We start from the raw sequence: 17,508 nt of genomic DNA, 5'->3' as shown, positions 1-17,508 counted from the left end.
TCTCCAACAGTGCCGCAAACCCCGCCCCGCCGGATGGGATGTGTGAATAATCGCGATCCCCCATTGGCCCAGGCTCCTGTCCTTCACCGCTTATTCCTGATGCACTGATGGGACGCTGACGGTGGTGGGCGGGCGCAGCTAAGAAAATTATAAGGTCATTTGAATTACGCTTGCTAGCGAGTTTATCTGCAACAATGAACCCAGAAATGATATCAATGAGTGTGACAATGAACGGATGATGATCGCGGGGTCAAAGTCGACGCTCACAGTCAGGAGTATTTGACTCCCGGCCCACCGGAGGAGAGGAGAGCTCGTTGTGGTATTACAGCAGGAGGGGATCCCGGTGCGTGTGTCTGTCTGCGTGCGTCTCTGTGAGCCTCTGTCAAGCCAAGCGAGCGGCGGTGAGCAGCGGACAGGGCGACCAGGCTGGCCTGTAAGCCGATCAGGAGAGGAATCGCACATAACGAGTTTCACGTTCGGGATTTCATGCTGTGAACGAGGAGTGCAAGGTATGTACGCAAAATGCATTCGATCATCTCAGGGGCCACTTCCCAAGCTGCTCCCCCCGCGAGGTTCGACTCCTCGGATGATTATTATCTGCTAGAGAAAGGGAAAGAGCCTGTTTACTGTCCTCTGTCAACCTTGTGGGAGATCGACCCACTGGCGGGACACGAGAGGCGGCTTTAATATCAGACAGCTCTCGGTCCATGAAAGGTAATTTATGTGAACGAGGACTGCATATTCAGCATGCGTCTCCTTGCTAAAAGAGACTGCTGTCACACTGTCCACCCGCTTAAGCCGAGGCGCACTATGTGCTGCGCATCCAGCTTCCCAGGCGCGCCTGTTACCATGATAACCTACATCAGGCTAGCACCTCAAACATCGTCCAACATGGTACCTTTCTGAGGCCTTTCTGAGAGCGCACATGGCACGGTTAGCCGAGGCGTAGTCTAACTAACGGTGGGTTGAGCCTCGCTATCATTTCCCTGTCCACTACCGCAATATGATGCTACGCGCTTTTTACATTTCCGGGTGTAGCAGCAGCAGCGGATGATGAAGCTCTTTTTTTCTCTCCTGCTCTCTAAATGCATTATTTCCCCTTGACGTATGACAAATCCCATCATGTCGTACATTCCGAGTATTTGTATTTGTCACATACCGTTATGTTTTAGCAGCTAGCTGACCTATTGGATTGCCATCATCACATTACAGCCACATGCAGGGAGAACTATCAATAAATATACACTCCGCATCTTGGCTCTTGAAGAAAAAAAGGCTGACAGAAAACAGATGTCCTATAAATAAAGGCCCAGTTGTTGTGAAATGACATCCCTGCAGCTTTATTTCTACATAGACCGATAAATAAATAATAAGAAGTCATGTCAACCTATCATTTACTGCTTTAGGATCATTTCCCCAGCTATCGGGTGGCACTGGACACCAATGTCAACACATGCTGACACTACAGAACATCTGCTTTGAGTTAGGGCTGTCCCAAGGTCTTCGTAGCCTTGGGTTTTATTCAACTGCACAGGGAAAGAATACTCAAATATGTTTTATTCTTCAAACATGTCTGATGTGTATTACCACTTACAGATTCCATGACAACATACACTTAAATATAGTTACTCTCTTCCTCCTTTACTGCAAGCCCCGCACTGTGCCAGAGCTGAGTCAGTCGATTGTGTAAACAGAGTTATAGTAGATTACATTCTTAAGTGGTTGGCTTGAAGATGTTCAACATCCGTTGTCTTTGCTTACTTTAACCGCATGTAACCTTACTCCTACTAAACTGATGTTTGGTCTAAACATATTTGTGATCAGTTTCTGTGGTCTAAAGCTATTATCTGTATGTATTTAATTGTAAGTATCTGTCTGTGTGTGTGCCTTCTTCCAGGATGATGCGTCTAGCGTGTTCCACTGCCCTGCTGTTCGTGTTGAGACTGCTGGTGGGCTTGCCTTGGTACCAGGTTCTCCCTGCCATCCTGATCTTCTACCTGGGAAGTGGAGGATGGAGCTTCCTGCATGTTTTTGCCAAAACAATTGGCAGAGACTTACAGTAAGCATGGGGGTGTTGTGTATGTGTTGGCATGCTTCTAATACTTAACAATGTGTGCCCACAACTGAAATTCAAAAATGTTCTTCTCCTGAGTTGTTGCCTCGGGTTGGTAAAAGCCATTTAAATAGAACATTCAGTTTAATTTGCATTGTGCAGTTCATTGCGGTATGGCAATAGTTGGATTTTTGGACACATTTGTGCTTGTTACTGTAAAAGCCATTGTGTCCACAGGTGGGGCATGTGCAAGTAAAGTGTTCTCACATGTTAAGCCTTGCAAAAATGTAGCCCGAAATCTTATAAAGGCAACTTTTAAAGACTCGACACAATGAGACGATGAGGTCTCTTTCTCCTCAGGCCTGTTGTACACGTTTCAAAACCCGACATGGGTTGAAATATTTTCAACATACATGTCGGACAATAGAGAGAAAGAAGGAGAAGCAAAATCTAACATTTGCCTTACCTACAGCCAATATTTACAGTTTGGGGTAACTATAGTAATTTATTTGTGATTAACTTCCTTATTTTACCTTTTATAGGTGCAGTAATGCTAAAACAGGAAATTGTAAAACTTTTATGACCTTCTTGACCTATAAGCCAAAGTGACTAAACATAATTAGCACTCTTCTGAGAGATAAAAGTCTCAGTTTCCAAGGGTTTATTTTTAGAGCATGACTTTACTAATTCTTCTACTTCTCACTACCGATGCTTCAGCTACCTAGTTATGTGCACCTGCTCGTATAAAATATATATAGTTGTTTTTTTATTTGAATGTAATGATGTTAGACTGCAAGATAGGCTTGAGCTTCTCTTCTGTTGAGGCAGGTGTAAAAGCAAAAAGCTTTATGTTTTTGAAAAGCTAAACACCAACAAATATGGATTAAAGCAGAACAAAACATGTTTTGGGTTTGGAAAATTATTACATATAGTCTTTTTTAGATACATTTAGACTTCTCTACTTTGTAACAGCATTGTGGAGGAGTTTTAGAAAAATAAATAAATATGAGATCTCAAAATAGAAAATAAAACGGTACTAAAAAGCAAACATATATTCAAGTTGACCGTGAAAGATTCTAATCTGTAGACGTTCAGACAAATAAATGCTTTGAAGGGTGTCTAGAGAAGGAAATTATTAACATAGAGTAAAGTTCATGCAGCTCCTTGGTGGAAAGCTTTTATTGCAGCCAGGTGTGCTTACCAAAAGACTGCAACAGCATAAATAGATGATGTTTATCTGGATCAACAGGATGCCAAGTAGAAATAATATCATCACTGCCATGGCCTACCTAGCTCATTAGACTTTTATGATATTCCTGAAATTACACTCTGCTCAGCACAATGCCCAATATCTCTACCTTTATACCATAAATGTAAATTATCAAGTGATATCTTCTATCTGAGCAGACTGCCCTGTGGAGCCACCCAGACATTAATCTGTCGTGATGTTTTATGCTTCATGTCATAAATCTGGCGCAATATAGGTCAAAGATGACCTTAGTCATTTTACTGTAAATGTTGCCGAGCTTTAAAGTGTTTAGCTTTTAATATCAAAGTATATTATGAATGACAATTGTAGTTCTGCTGCAAATTGACTTTTAATGGTGCACCATGAATTTAAAATATAAATTAATATCAAGGCTTACCCTTATTAGTTAGTAAAACAGCATAAAATCAGACACTTATTGAGATAAGTGATGCGACTGTAGCAATGAACATTAAGCTAGCTTTATCATTTTTGTGAAAGACAGTATATATTTGCATGTTTAATGTTTGCATTATAGACTGTTTTAAAAATGTTGACATTAGACCAGGAACAACTATAGGAAATCTATCTAAAAACTTGTGTTCTTTGGAAGATGGCTTCCATTAATTCAAGTATATGCAGTTTGTATATTATGTAGCAAAACATACTAAACCAATGCAGTTTCAGGTCAACTTGATTGAGTTTTCCATCAAATAAGAAATTGGCTTTAATTACACCAGGAAGAGTTTTTTACCCAGCTGCAAAAAAAATAAATAATATTTCCTCTTGCTCCTTCAGTGCGGCCGTTGTGCTATTGAAGGTGAAGATGAATGTCAGACGTCACCTCAAAGAGAAAAACACCATTCCCAAGATCTTTGCTGAAACTGTGCAACGCCACGGGGACAAAACAGCTCTGATCTTCGAGGGGACCGGGGAGAAGTGGACCTTCAAACAGTTGGACGAATACTCCAACAGAGTGGCCAACCTGCTGCTGGAACGGGGCTTCAGGGTAAGTCCTGCAAAACAATATACACCAGAGAAACTGGGAAAAAGATATCCGTTGCAAAATAAACATATTTTACCACTACCTTTATTTTTCTGAGTTGGACACTTACAGAAAGAGTCAGAGATAGTCTCCATTTATTTTGGTGTTTTTCAACCTGGATATCAACCCCTATTTTCGCATGACTTTTGTTTTTGTCTAATGGGACAACCCTTTTTTAAATTGATCTAGTTTTAAGTGAGTGCTACAGCCTCAAATTGGGCTTCAATGTAATTGCAAAAATGGTGAGACACTTAAATAACAATCTGAGCCTGTCAGTGGCAAAAAACAAGCACTTTTAGTGGTCATACATTGACAGTCAGAATGTCCCTCAATAAGAACAGTGTTTGACGTTTAGTGGCTGAGTGCTCGCACCCAATACTGGAGTAATTTCAAAAATGTCTCCATTATTGAACTCTTATAGTTACTGAGAAACAAAAACAGGTAAAAAAAACAATTCATAATTCCTCAAAATGTCTAAACTCTCAGATTTTCCCTCTAGGAGAAAGCATGACATGACTGTTAAAGAGACTCATGTTGAATAAAAATACACTTTTGTCAATCTGTTGTTGGCAATGAGCTTGACAAGGCCCTACTTTTGTTGTTTCTCTGTTCAGGATGGTGACGTGGTGGCCCTTTTCATGGAGAACAGGTCCCAGTACGTGGGCCTCTGGCTGGGCATGGCTAAGATCGGAGTGGAGGCCGCTCTCATCAACTTCAATCTGAGAATGGAGGCATTGGTCCACTGTTTCACCATCTCCAATGCCAAAGCTGTGGTGTATGGCTCAGAGCTGAATGATGGTAGGATCAGAGGGGTTGTGTAGAGATAAGAGTGTGGGCAGAATGTATTTGTTTTAATCGTAACATTTCCAAATGTATTGCCAAAATCTGAATTTGTCTCAGAGGGCTTACACTGTGCACAGCACTGACTTCTGCTGCTGAGTGCTCTTGTGTTTCCGCTGTGATGAGAGAGGTGAGTGGTGCAGGGAGAAAGCAGAGGTCATAAAAGATAGATGGGTTTCAGAGGAGGTGTCTCTTCAATATTAGTCAATGGGGCTCAAATGGCTGATGGATGGAAAGAAGAAGGAGAGGGAAGTGGAGAAGAAATGTCTCCATTATCTACAAGGTGGTCAGAGAAGAGATAAATGATATACGCTAAAACTAGGTGTATATGGGGGAGAAAACAACAAAGCTGATGTAAACCCAGCCCCGGTGAGTTACATTAGCGATTCTGTTAACAAATCACTTGTTTGAACGGAATAATAATTACAGCCCATAAAATAATTAAATATCTCTGTTTGCCTCCTACCCAGTTATGGTCTTGACCTTTAATAAGTGATGTGTTTAGTAATAGAAAAACACATTAGATGTAACATTTAAATCAACAATTGCATAATCACGTGTTTTTTTAATTTTTTTATCCAAACATGAAATAATTGCCTGTCCTAGTGTCTAAACCTACAAAAGAGCAGAAGGGTCAGGCATAAACATTTTAGAAGATTTATTTGTATCAAGCTTTTGGAGAATAAAATCAAACATTCAATATACTGTATATACGCTCTTGCTAGTATTTTAATTTACATTTTCAATGTATTCCCATTTTCAATGTATCCCCTCCTCTCCTTTTCCATTATGCCTGGCCCTAATATTCATCCATACCGATCTACTTCCCCGCAGTGTATTATTAAACATGGCTCGTATTCATTAGACTTGGAAGCCACTGCTAAAGTAGCATTGCAGCAGCTCAGTTGAATGGTCAAACATAAATTAGGGATCTATTTCAATCTCCCCACGACTCTCCTTTTGGGTCCCTGCCCAATCTGAAAAGCCCTGATCTCAACAGCTATAAGGGTGAATGAGTTTTGAGCTGACCACCCTGGGATTGATGGATCAGTATTTGGATCCTGGACTTTTCATGGGCTTTTATGCCATTAAGTAATTGAAAATACAGGCTCTTTGCTACAGAGCTGGCCAGCAGCATTAGTACTGAGCCAGCATGAAATAAGCCTTTTAAATCAAGACAAACTGTCTTTCTTTCAGGGGGAAATATTGTCGCTGTTTCAAATGTGTTCTGCTTTGCTCAGTCATATTCATAAGATTTCTCTTTTCTTTCTCTCACCCCCACCTTGCAACGGACAACCCAAGTTATTTTAACCTAATCTATACCCCTATTCCTTGTCTTCTATCTTTCCTCTCTTTCAAAGCAAAGTACTCCAGGTTTGTGGTGCTTAAAATTCGTACCACATAAAGTCCTGTTCAATTAGGCTAGTGAAATGACACAACTAACTCTTATGTGTTCCTCTTGTTCTTACAGCGGTCTCTGGGGTCCACAGTTCAATGGGGAAGAAGGTGCAGATGTTTTGCTCCGGAGACTGGGACCCCAAGCGTGTCCCTCAGGGAACCGAGTGCCTGGAGCCGCTGCTGGACGCCGCCCCAACTCACCTGCCCAGCCGGCCGCAACGCTGCTTCACAGGTGAGTCCCCAACATTTAAAAGTGATTTAACATTTTTCCGATGCTTCTGGGAGTCATTTTAAATAATATTAGTTTAGATGTCCTGGTCATCAATAATGAAAACTCTCTCTACTCTAACCTACACAACACAGAAGTGTCCAAAACCTTTTTTTGCATTTACTGAAAGTATGGCAGCACAGACCAGTTGATAAGTGATGATTAACACTTTTCTGGCAAAGCCATTACTCAATCCCTCATACTGGAAATGAAACTCTTACACACTTTAACTTTTTCATTAAGACGGTGTATTAATAATAGTGTCAGTGTTATGTTGCTGAATCTGATAAACTAGTAAGAAAAGTTGTTGTTAACCAGAATTCTCCACTCGTTACTTAGTTACAGTTATTAGTGTCTCATCACCTGAGATTAAGGCAACATTTATTAATAGGAGAACAAATGGAATTGACGATATTAGTAATAGTTGGTCATTTCATTTATCTCTCACATTGGCTTTAAAGGGCTCCACAATTTGTACAGCATACAAATAACCTGACAGGAAAAACCTGGATTCAGATTTTCGATAACCTAATGTGGCAAGATATATTATTTTATCATTTTTGTCCCCATTGTTTAGCATCTTACATTTTTCTATCCACAAAGCAGATTGGTGAACTCTTACTCCATGAATCTAGTCCCACCTGCACCCTCACTTTAGCCCCTAAACACTAAACTATGTTATCACTGACAGCCACAGGCAACTATAAAACCTATATATATATAACCTGTAACGTTTGTTCATGCTCTCACCTTATGTTCACCTACACAGCTGATTTACTTATGCCAAGCAACCCACTCAGTGAGGGTTTCAATATTGTATGTGAATTAAGATAGCTCCTAGCCAACATAATCCAGTTGACATTGCATTCTTCTGAGTTTATTATCTTAGCCAGGTGGCCTGTGGGGTGATCATGCATTTTATCCTGTATATCTGACTGTCTGTGCACAGATAATCTCACACACTACCGACTCATTAGCCTAGTTGTGTTCATTTATGATTGTATGCCAAACAACCTCCCCTGGTTCTTATGATCGGCAATTTCTTCAAAGTCTAAAGAAAGACTTACTTTTCTGTTTTATACCACATTTTGGCCTTTAAAAAAACCTGACATCCATAGAAAGTGTGTTCTCATATTGAACCTGAGCCTCTGCAGATTGAACCCATACCCAATATGTTCCAACCCACTAAAGTTAGGCACAATACAAGATTCATAAATCCCCATTTTCGTTATCTTCATTTGTATTGGCATTTGACTGTAAGGGGCTGGGAGGGACCATTGATTGAAATTCAACTCCTATTTGTTTGGGAGAGGGAGACACACTTGGTGGAGCTCTGCACTCTACTAAGTGCACCTTTCTAGTGCAATCCTAACTGGATATATTGCCAATTTGTATTGCACTGAATCCCCGGACGTAATAGTAATAACAACCTTCAAAATGGGATTCTTCTTGAATCTGCATCTATAAGTTGCTAACCAGCCAGAATGAGTTGAGGGTCATTTGGTTGTTGTCTTTTTAGCTCACTGTCCCCCTACTCTTTGTTTCAGATCGCCTGTTCTACATCTACACGTCGGGAACCACTGGGATGCCTAAAGCTGCTATTGTTGTGCACAGCAGGTAGGAGGACACACAGGGACTGCAGCTGCTCTCTTTGTTGATCCATGTCACTGTCATGTACTTTCATAGCATTACAACTGTTCAAAGAGAATTGAAGAGACTTGTTGGCTTTGTTTCAACTTGTTTCCCTTTCTTCCCTTGCCCTTCCTCACCTGCTTTTCAGGTACTACCGCATGGCAGCTTTGGTATATTATGGCTTTAGGATGACTTCAGACGATGTGCTCTATGATTGCCTTCCACTCTACCACTCTGCAGGTATAAATATAACTGCTTATGATTAAAGTTCATAATACAAACTGCAAATGTGTCACCTTTTAAGAATTAAACAGTTGCTTTTTGTCTTATTTGTGCAGTTTAAGCGTTTTGTGAATTTTCCCATCAGTGTTCTTGACTTCTTCTGATGTTTCCGTGTGAAAGCTAGAACATGTTTTATTCCTTTTCTCCACAGGTAACATTGTGGGAGTGGGCCAGTGTATAATCCATGGCATGACTGTAGTCATCAGAAAGAAGTTCTCCGCCTCACGTTTCTGGGACGATTGTGCCAAATACAAGTGCACCGTAAGTATTTTGTGGATTACGATTCACTACCTCAGATTTAATGGCAAAGCAGCGCACCACAATCTCACAGTGGTGCTAATAAAACGTATTCCCTGTCAATTTCCTTAAAAATAGTGTCAAGATTTAATGTTATTCTCCAGTTAATTCCTTTTGAATCCACTTTTATTTATTGTAATCTTGGAATTAAATCAGTAGTTCTTCTCTGTATTCCGTCTCGTCACTAAACTTGTTTTTTCTCCATCCCATTTTGATCCACTCTCCTCCAGATTGTGCAGTACATTGGTGAAATCTGCCGCTACCTGCTGAACCAGCCGGTCCGGGACATGGAGAAACAGCATCAGGTGCGCATGGCACTCGGCAACGGCCTGCGCCAGTCCATATGGGAGGAGTTCATGAACCGCTTCAATATCCCGCTGATCGCAGAGTTCTACGGAGCAACAGAGTGCAACTGCAGCCTGGGGAACTTTGACAACAAGGTGGGAAGGAAGAAACAAATTCAGCTCTGACCAGATAAATATTTTCTTTGTTGTAACTGTAGCAAAATACCCTCTTTGGAAATATTTCCAATTTCCTCCACCCCACCTGTTCACATTATGTTCTGAGGCTTTTCTTATCTGTTCTGCTCTGAAATACTCTTAAACATGTCGTTATTGATATCCATTTGTTAACATTGCACTGCAGCTTTGTGGCCGGTTTAAACTAGTTTTGCTTTGTTGATACCTTTTTGTCTGTGCTCTAGGTTGGAGCGTGTGGCTTCAACAGTCGCATTCTGCCCTTCATCTACCCCATCAGACTGGTGAGGGTGGACGAGGAGACAATGGAGCTCATTAGGGGACCTGATGGCGTCTGTATTCCCTGTAAACCCGGTAGGTTTACTCTATATACACACTTACCAGTTTTACACTTGGAAATCTTAAATGTAAAAAATTCCATATACTGATATCTATCAGATTATATAATAACATTTCATATCTAATACTGCCAAAATATCACCTTGTTTTCTTACCTCCTGACTGTGCTTCATGTGTGATGATGGTCATTTGATAAGCCATAATAATTGCCATTCATAAATTATTCTGTCGTCCTCTTCCTCTCCCTGTAGGTGAACCTGGGCAGCTTGTGGGCCGGATCATCCAGAATGACCCTCTCCGGAGGTTTGATGGTTACGTCAACCAATCAGCAACCAGCAAGAAGATTGCTCAAAGTGTTTTCAAGAAGGGGGACAGTGCCTATCTCTCTGGTTAGAGTCACACACACACACACACACACAGCAAACTTTTACCTTAATCCTATGCTGACTGACTAAATGAATACAATCTTCTGCCCTCTTATTAACAGGTGATGTGTTGATCATGGACGACTACGGCTCCATGTTCTTCAAAGATCGCACAGGAGACACTTTCCGCTGGAAGGGAGAGAACGTGTCAACAACAGAGGTGGAGGGGACTCTCAGCAGGCTGCTAGACATGAAGGATGTAGTTGTCTATGGCGTGGAAGTACCAGGTAAAAATCCGTATTCATGCATGCTTTGTTATGTATTCTTTTTTTGAGATTTTCCTCAATATGTTTCTGAAGAAAGTTGTTGTTTTGGTTTTGGAGCTGTGCATGAGTGGGCCCAATAAATAGGTCACTGCAGTGTGTAAAGGAAGATGGATGGAATACTGAGCAGATATTTCACAAGCACCATGCTGTGTTTAATACTATCACAGCTGCAGGGTCTTGGCTTACTCTTCATTTATTGGGACATGAATTATACAATTTTGTAAGGTCATTACATATAAAGCTGAGCTGTGGTTGAGGCTGTGCAAGAGCAACATACAGATGGCACTTTTCAGCCACTGTGATTAGATTAGATATTATTTAAGAGATAAACGTTATTAAACCACAAGGGCAGATCCTAGTATGCATGGTGTCGATTAGCAAGAGCAATACCACTAACACACAAACAGATGTTCAACAAGAGCATTAGTGTTTTAGGTTATTGGGATCCACATTAGCTACAGCATCGCAGCAGCTGTTCTCCCTGGTGTCCACAAAACAGACTCTACATGGGGAATGCAATGTGATGACTAACATCCCATAACCATAAAATGACACAACACACACACACTGACAAGACCACTCCTGGTAATTCAATAGTCAATAATCTGTTTCTCTCGAGTTTTTCGAACTCATTGCGATTAAGGGTATGGTCCATTTCATCCTCAAATCCAAATGCATAAAAGTTTTCAGTTTCACTCACTATTTCAGTCCACAAACTTGGGTCTCAGCCACAAAACCTTTTACATTTCATTACATTATATTGGGTGACACTTTTATCCAAATAAAACTGTACATTTCGATACTGTAGACATGCCTACGGTAAAGATATGGGCTTTTGTCATCATTAAATTTAGTTTTATGTTCATAACATGTTTCTAAAGTACACATTTGTATATGAAAAGATGCATTTTTACTAAAAAAGTTCAATCAAATTGAGCTGTTTCCTTGTGTGATATGTCTAGAGAGTATATTTCAATTATGCTTAGCTCTGTACATGACCCTTCCGTTTTTAGAAGTATGTTTAAAATAGTAATTGTTTTGATAAATAAGAGTAATAAATAGAGAATATAAATCAGTTTTTACAGAGAACCAAGCTAGGCAATTGTGCCTTGCAAAAACTCTCATTTGTTCACAATGTCTTTAAGAACTAGCAGTACATGAGGGGAAGTAAGATCCGGTTTGAAGTCATGAGGAGGGTTAAGCCCAGGCTTTACGGCCCAAACAAAAGCATATGTGTGACCTTGAACCTCAGCAGTCCACAGATCTAATCCCCCCCGCTGTCTGTGTGCACAGGAGCAGAGGGAAAGGCTGGAATGGCCGCCATCGCCGATCCATCTCACTCCACTGACCTGGAGAAGTTTGTGAAGGACATGGACAAAGCTATCCCTCCGTACGCCAGACCTGTGTTCCTTCGCTTCCTGCCAGAGGTCGACAAGACAGGTAAAAAATGACATTTTCCGAAGCGAACAGTTTTATTTCTGTGCAATTTTGAAAACAGGCTGGTATTAAAGGGTTTTCTAAAAATAAACCTCAAACCTTTTTAGCTAGTTTTATTTTACAATACAATTTAGCCGACACTTTCCAGTTTTATTTAAATTGCCCCAATAAGGAGTCAGAAAACAATGTGGTCCATCCCACCTTTCATTTTCTGTGCTTCTTTGGGGCTAGGCAAGGTAGTCCACATGTCCCTCTCTCCAAAAACATTTCCAGAGGCACAGAATATAGGGTATAACTACATATATAATATGAGTATAACTAAACTGCTTTGTATAGGAATACATTTCAAATAGAGCATGTAAGTTGCTTTGTGAGAGCAAATGTTAGATATTGGTGCATTTGTATAACTTTCTTAAAGCAGTGAAACAGTAAGGTAAAGCAGTTCTGAGGCATAATGTAATATCTTCATAATCTCTCCATCTCTTTCTCAGGAACGTTTAAGTTTCAGAAGACGGACTTGCGTCGGGAGAACTTCGACCCCACCGTGGTGTCAGACAGACTGTACTTCCTGGATTCCAGGAGAGGTTGCTATGTGCAGCTGGACGAGGAGCTCTACCGCTCCATACTGTCAGGGGAAAAGAAATTGTGATGAGCAGGCTGACCACTACATCTACACAAACACACAGACACACACACAGATACAGAAAAGAAGTGACCAGGATAGCAGAATGCAGGACCATGTCCCCATAATAGAAAACCATTTTCAATGAACAGCCATACACACTCCTTGCACCCGTACTCAATTGCCAACACATTTACACACACACATTGTATTCCCTCAAAACACTCTTTCAAAAATCTCTAAAAGCAAACTCATGCACGCCACACACGCAGCATTACTCTATCCGTCCCCGGCAACTCCTCTCGCGACCTCAGCAAAAAACAAAACAGAGAGAGGCACAAACCCAGGAACCCGGTCTCTTTGGTAAAACGCCACACCACCCCCTGTCCACACCCTTTTCTAACAGACACGCCTCTTCATCCCTGTCCGTCAAACCACCATGTGATGCTGGTGGACAAATGGAGCACCTGGCATTCAGAATGCTAAAACTTTTAAACCACAGATATCAACAGACTTTGAGAATGCTGAGAAGGAGCCTGGATAGAAAGTGTGTGTGTGGGAAAGCAGAGGGACCTATGAGGACTTACACTGTCTCTCTGTTTGATGTTTTGTGAAAGACTGGAGACACTACCGTTGACTTCACCTGCACAATCAGCCAGAAGTGACAAACCTGTGTGATTAAAACAGCTTTTCTCTATCCTAGATTCGCTTTATGAAGGTTTTTCTCTGGGTTATTGTCTCCAATTCTCCCAATCGTACTGTAGAGCTTGAGTTTAAGGGAACAATTTGATTGGAAAAGCCTTTGACAGTTACAGAAGTTAAATCAGACCAATGAAAGATCCACTGAAGTGCAATAGGACTCCAGCGTTTGCAGTGCAATAATCAGCCGCACCACAGGAGAGCTGATATAAAACCAAGCTTTGTATTTAAATATGTCTGCATCACACCAAATATATTTAAGTTGTAGTGTTTGTTTACATATTTAAGAGAATTTGATCTTTAGTAATTTATGTTGTTGCAAGAGCTTTCTCTTTTTGATATAGTGCAGATGTATCAGGTATTATTTTTGCTTTACGTTAATCCAAATCGTAACTGTTGGGAGTCCTCAAAAATGAAGCTGCAGAATTCATTTTCAGTTGCTGGAAAACAAAGTGATCTGATTTAAATCCTGGGCTAAAACCATGGAGCTACTGAGCCTACATGTTTGTGCGGCTGTATTGTGCAGGTTTGGTCCTTAAAGGTACACTATCGTGTGTGTGTGTGTGTGTGTGTGTGTGTGTGTGTGTGTGTGTGTGTGTGTGTGTGTGTGTGTGTGTGTGTGTGTGTGTGTGTGTGTGTGTGTGTGTGTGTGTGTGTGTGTGTGTGTGTGTGTGTGTGTGTGTGTGGTGTGTGTGTGTGTGTGTGTGTGTGTGTGTGTGTGTGGTGTGTGGTGTGTGTGTGTGTGTGTGTGTGTGTGTGTGTGTGTGTGTGTGTGTGTGTGTGTGTGTGTGTGTGTGTGTGGAAAACATGAAGAGGACATGACTGAAGATAGTAAAGCATCAAATCGCCTGATCAGCGAGGACTTGTGTTTTCAACTTTGTTCTGTTGCTAAGATGGATGTTCTGCCACATTCAAAAGAGCAGAAAGATCCAAAGATATAAAGGCGGGAGTGGGGGACTCATTCACGGTGGAGGATGCATTTCAAATGGAACAGTAGAAGAGGGGAAATGTGCTTCGTCATCAATGTTTTGTCTGTTGTCTGCAGTAGCTGTCATCAGAGGTAGCAGCGTGAATGAGCATTATCTACCACACGAGCAGAGCACTGTGCCTTACTGTGAGTTCTCCTCCCAGATTCACAGGCCCTGGCCCACAGATTCTCAAACTTCTTCTTAAGTTGGACTATTTCCTGGGGATGCACGATATGGATTCCTTCCCTGCTGTTTATGGCCGATAACGATGAAATAATCTATAATTTAAAATGTTTGTATTTTAAAAGGATAAGGCTTGATAGGTGTAGAGAGCAACAATGACTTGATATTAAATCTCACCTAACCAAATCTAAATCACTATTTTTAACATAAGAAAACAATGAATGTTCATTATTTGTGTCATTAAAAAAAATACAAATGAATAACAAGCATAAGATATCTAAATAAATAAATATTTAAGTTCATGAGGTTGAGGTCTTTCTAAACTTGGCTTTAATAGAACAAGTCAACGTATTTAAACATAAGCAATTGGGCTTTTTAGGATGAACTAATTTAGGTATAGGAACAATACATAATATACGTTTTCCATTATCTGCCAATCATTTATCGGCCCGACATATCATGCATCCCTGCTTGACTTATTCAGCTTCTAGCTACTGTATTCTCATTTGTCCCTCTTGAAGTTCCCAGAAAAGTAGGCCTAAATCAAGGGAGCACATGCTTTTATTTTTGAAAATCCAGGGCAGTCCAACAACTGACGCCTTCATCCTGCCATCTTCTTTTGGTCTATTGCTCCTTTTTGCTTAGCACCTTTTATTCTAAGCCTTTATCATGTGTCTGCCAACCGCCCCAATCCTCTTTAACTCATATATCTCTAACCTGTTCCCGCTCTTTTTCCGTGACCTTTCACCCCTTCTCTTCAAGCTGCACCCCCTGTCAGACACCAGTCCTCCATTATCCACCATGTATGCTCCAGCTTGCTGCGACCCTGTCAGACTTTGGTTTAATCTGTCGCTATTTCAGATGTTTAAAAGTGGAGTTTGATGGAGGATTTTTTGGTGAGTTTTTGGCAAGGTCTGGTAATATAAATGCTCCAACTACACACTCCAAACTTTTCTGAAATATATTTTGTGTGTTATGCGTAGTCTGCCATTACCCTGTGACTTCTTGTCTTACTTTTGCACCTACAGTACAGCCAGGCTGCCGTAGTGTAACTGCAAAACGTTGGCTTATTTTGCTCCTGCAGGTTGATTCTCGAAACGTTCAAAAGGTTATTCTTCGTTCATACCTTGCACTGACACCGTTGACCTTGACGGCTAATCGACAAAGTCGCTCTGACCTATAATTTCGCTGATTGGGGGGGAAAAGTCCAATTTAGCCGTTTGACCGATTGAGACTCAGTTCTGCTTCCTCTGTTGTGCAAAGAGTCCCTCTCTCACTTGTATTTATTCTTTAACGATGAGTGTGAAATGTCCTTTCATGAATGTCTGAAAAGGCGAATGAGAGACCAATGACGATGATGTTGTTGTAAAGTAAAGTGTGATTTACGTATCCAAGGGAACTTTGACTGTTATGATGCTTGTGGCTGACCCACGGCAGAGCACTCTGAATAAGATGTTTCCATTTCCCATTTCTTCTTTTTTTTTTTTAAGGAGTTTTAAATTATTATTTTTATTATTAAGGAACTGTTCATTATACTTTGATTGTTTCACTGCCTATATGTGTTTGCTTTGTTTTTCTTTGCATAAAACAAAGCTTTTGTGATTGGATAAAAAAGAAAAGCGGGAGCATGAGTGTAAGACAATCGAATGGCAGGAGTTTCTATCTTTTTTATAAAAGGCAAAAGGAACCAGCCAGGGGAAACATAATTCTGGATTCAACTGGTGTGGAAATAGATCAATCTTTCTCTTCTCGGCTAATGCATATTGATTTGAAAAGTAGATAAATCCGTTTAAGACCTGAAGGGAGCAATATTCTGTGGTGTATTGAGGACTTGATACCACAGGGGGGTGCTGTGCTTTTTCTCAGAGAAAAGGAGAGTGAACGCGCACACAAGTTTCCATGTCATCATGTTTGTTATGCAGCCTTTGGACGAATAATAACAGGACGTAAAACTGCAACCAAAACTACTGTAGATGGAAATGTAAAGGTCAAAATGAAACCTTACATGAGATATTTTTAGAATGTGGGATGTTTTCCTCAATTGACCTTGAACAGATTTTCATTAGATTTACATGACAGCTCCTCATCAGATACACATTTTCTTGACAGATTAAACCAATTGACTGCCAGCCCCCTAATACACTTTGACTCATAAATCACCTTGAAGGCCAATGTTAAGTTAGCAATGCAGATATCATAACACACCAGACAAAAAAGGTAAAGTAAAACATTTCTCTGCCCCTCATGCCTCTGATAAATATGTTCTCACGCTTGCACTTCCTGTTTCTCTGTTTTTCCCTGTCATGGTCCTCAGGAACATCAAGCGTTACTAGAGAAGGAAACGAGTTTGAACACGTCTGCCTATGTGTGTGAAAGGTTTTTTAAATTATTATTCGATTTTGTTTTCTCGTTGCACAGACGGCGGCTTGTGCAGTGTGTAGTGGAGGTCTGTGAGGTGTACTGTGTGTGCGAGACACACACACACACACACACTGATGTCCTCTTGTCCACTGAAGGCTAGCTGTATACATCATGAGTTTCAAGAAAACTAGATAAAAGCAAATGGAAAATCATTATTAATAAAAAACTATTTAAATTGTTCACTTAGGCTCCGATTGTTGTAACTATTTTTTTAAATCGTTCAGATGCGTGTATAGATAATGCAGACAATTTACAACCACAACCGTTTCAACACTAACAGCATGGCCGTTAACCCTCAAACGTTGTGTTCACTGTACCAAACGTCAGGTTATGCAGTTGGCTTTGGGTCATCCCTGGCCAGTTTCCTGTAAAGTAACTTCCAGGCATTAGTCAAAAAGTATGAATGGCCACTAAACGATTCTCTGTAAATAACACTATTGTTTACTGTATCAAATAAGGAAAAAAGATTTAACAATATTTGCATCAGAGAGGAGCTCAATATCTTCCTTTAAAGGAGATTCCTGCACACTGTGGTAAAACATTTATTAATCATCTTAAGCTAACAGAAATATAAATTAGATTAGATATTTTATGTTATAGTGTTGAGCCTA

General features: G+C 40.6%; 1 protein-coding gene across 1 annotated transcript; it reads left to right on the top strand.

The window, feature by feature from the left end:
- The first annotated feature begins 83 nt into the window (after positions 1-83).
- slc27a4 (solute carrier family 27 member 4) lies at positions 84-13,328 on the top strand. Its single transcript, XM_034198141.1, has 14 exons — positions 84-509; positions 1,898-2,059; positions 4,098-4,308; positions 4,959-5,142; positions 6,656-6,814; positions 8,398-8,467; positions 8,631-8,722; positions 8,916-9,025; positions 9,292-9,501; positions 9,765-9,891; positions 10,128-10,265; positions 10,364-10,528; positions 11,861-12,007; positions 12,496-13,328. Exons 2-14 carry the CDS (start codon positions 1,899-1,901, stop codon positions 12,651-12,653), a joined length of 1,932 nt encoding a protein of 643 aa, XP_034054032.1. The 5' UTR covers positions 84-509; position 1,898; the 3' UTR covers positions 12,654-13,328.
- The last annotated feature ends 4,180 nt before the right edge of the window (positions 13,329-17,508 follow it).

The sequence above is a fragment of the Gymnodraco acuticeps genome, unplaced genomic scaffold (assembly GCF_902827175.1).
Source record: "Gymnodraco acuticeps unplaced genomic scaffold, fGymAcu1.1, whole genome shotgun sequence".
NCBI lineage: Eukaryota > Metazoa > Chordata > Actinopteri > Perciformes > Bathydraconidae > Gymnodraco > Gymnodraco acuticeps.
Note: the sequence above shows the minus strand (reverse complement) of the source record. Positions and strands in the feature narration are given on the sequence as shown.

Bases quoted from the DNA above. Each gene is read 5' to 3' on its own strand.
- slc27a4 (XM_034198141.1), top strand. From the start codon at position 1,899: ATGATGCGTCTAGCGTGTTCCACTGCCCTGCTGTTCGTGTTGAGACTG. The intron at 8,723-8,915 runs GTATAAATATAA...TTTTCTCCACAG, and splicing joins TCCACTCTACCACTCTGCAG to GTAACATTGTGGGAGTGGGC. The intron at 9,026-9,291 runs GTAAGTATTTTG...ACTCTCCTCCAG, and splicing joins GTGCCAAATACAAGTGCACC to ATTGTGCAGTACATTGGTGA.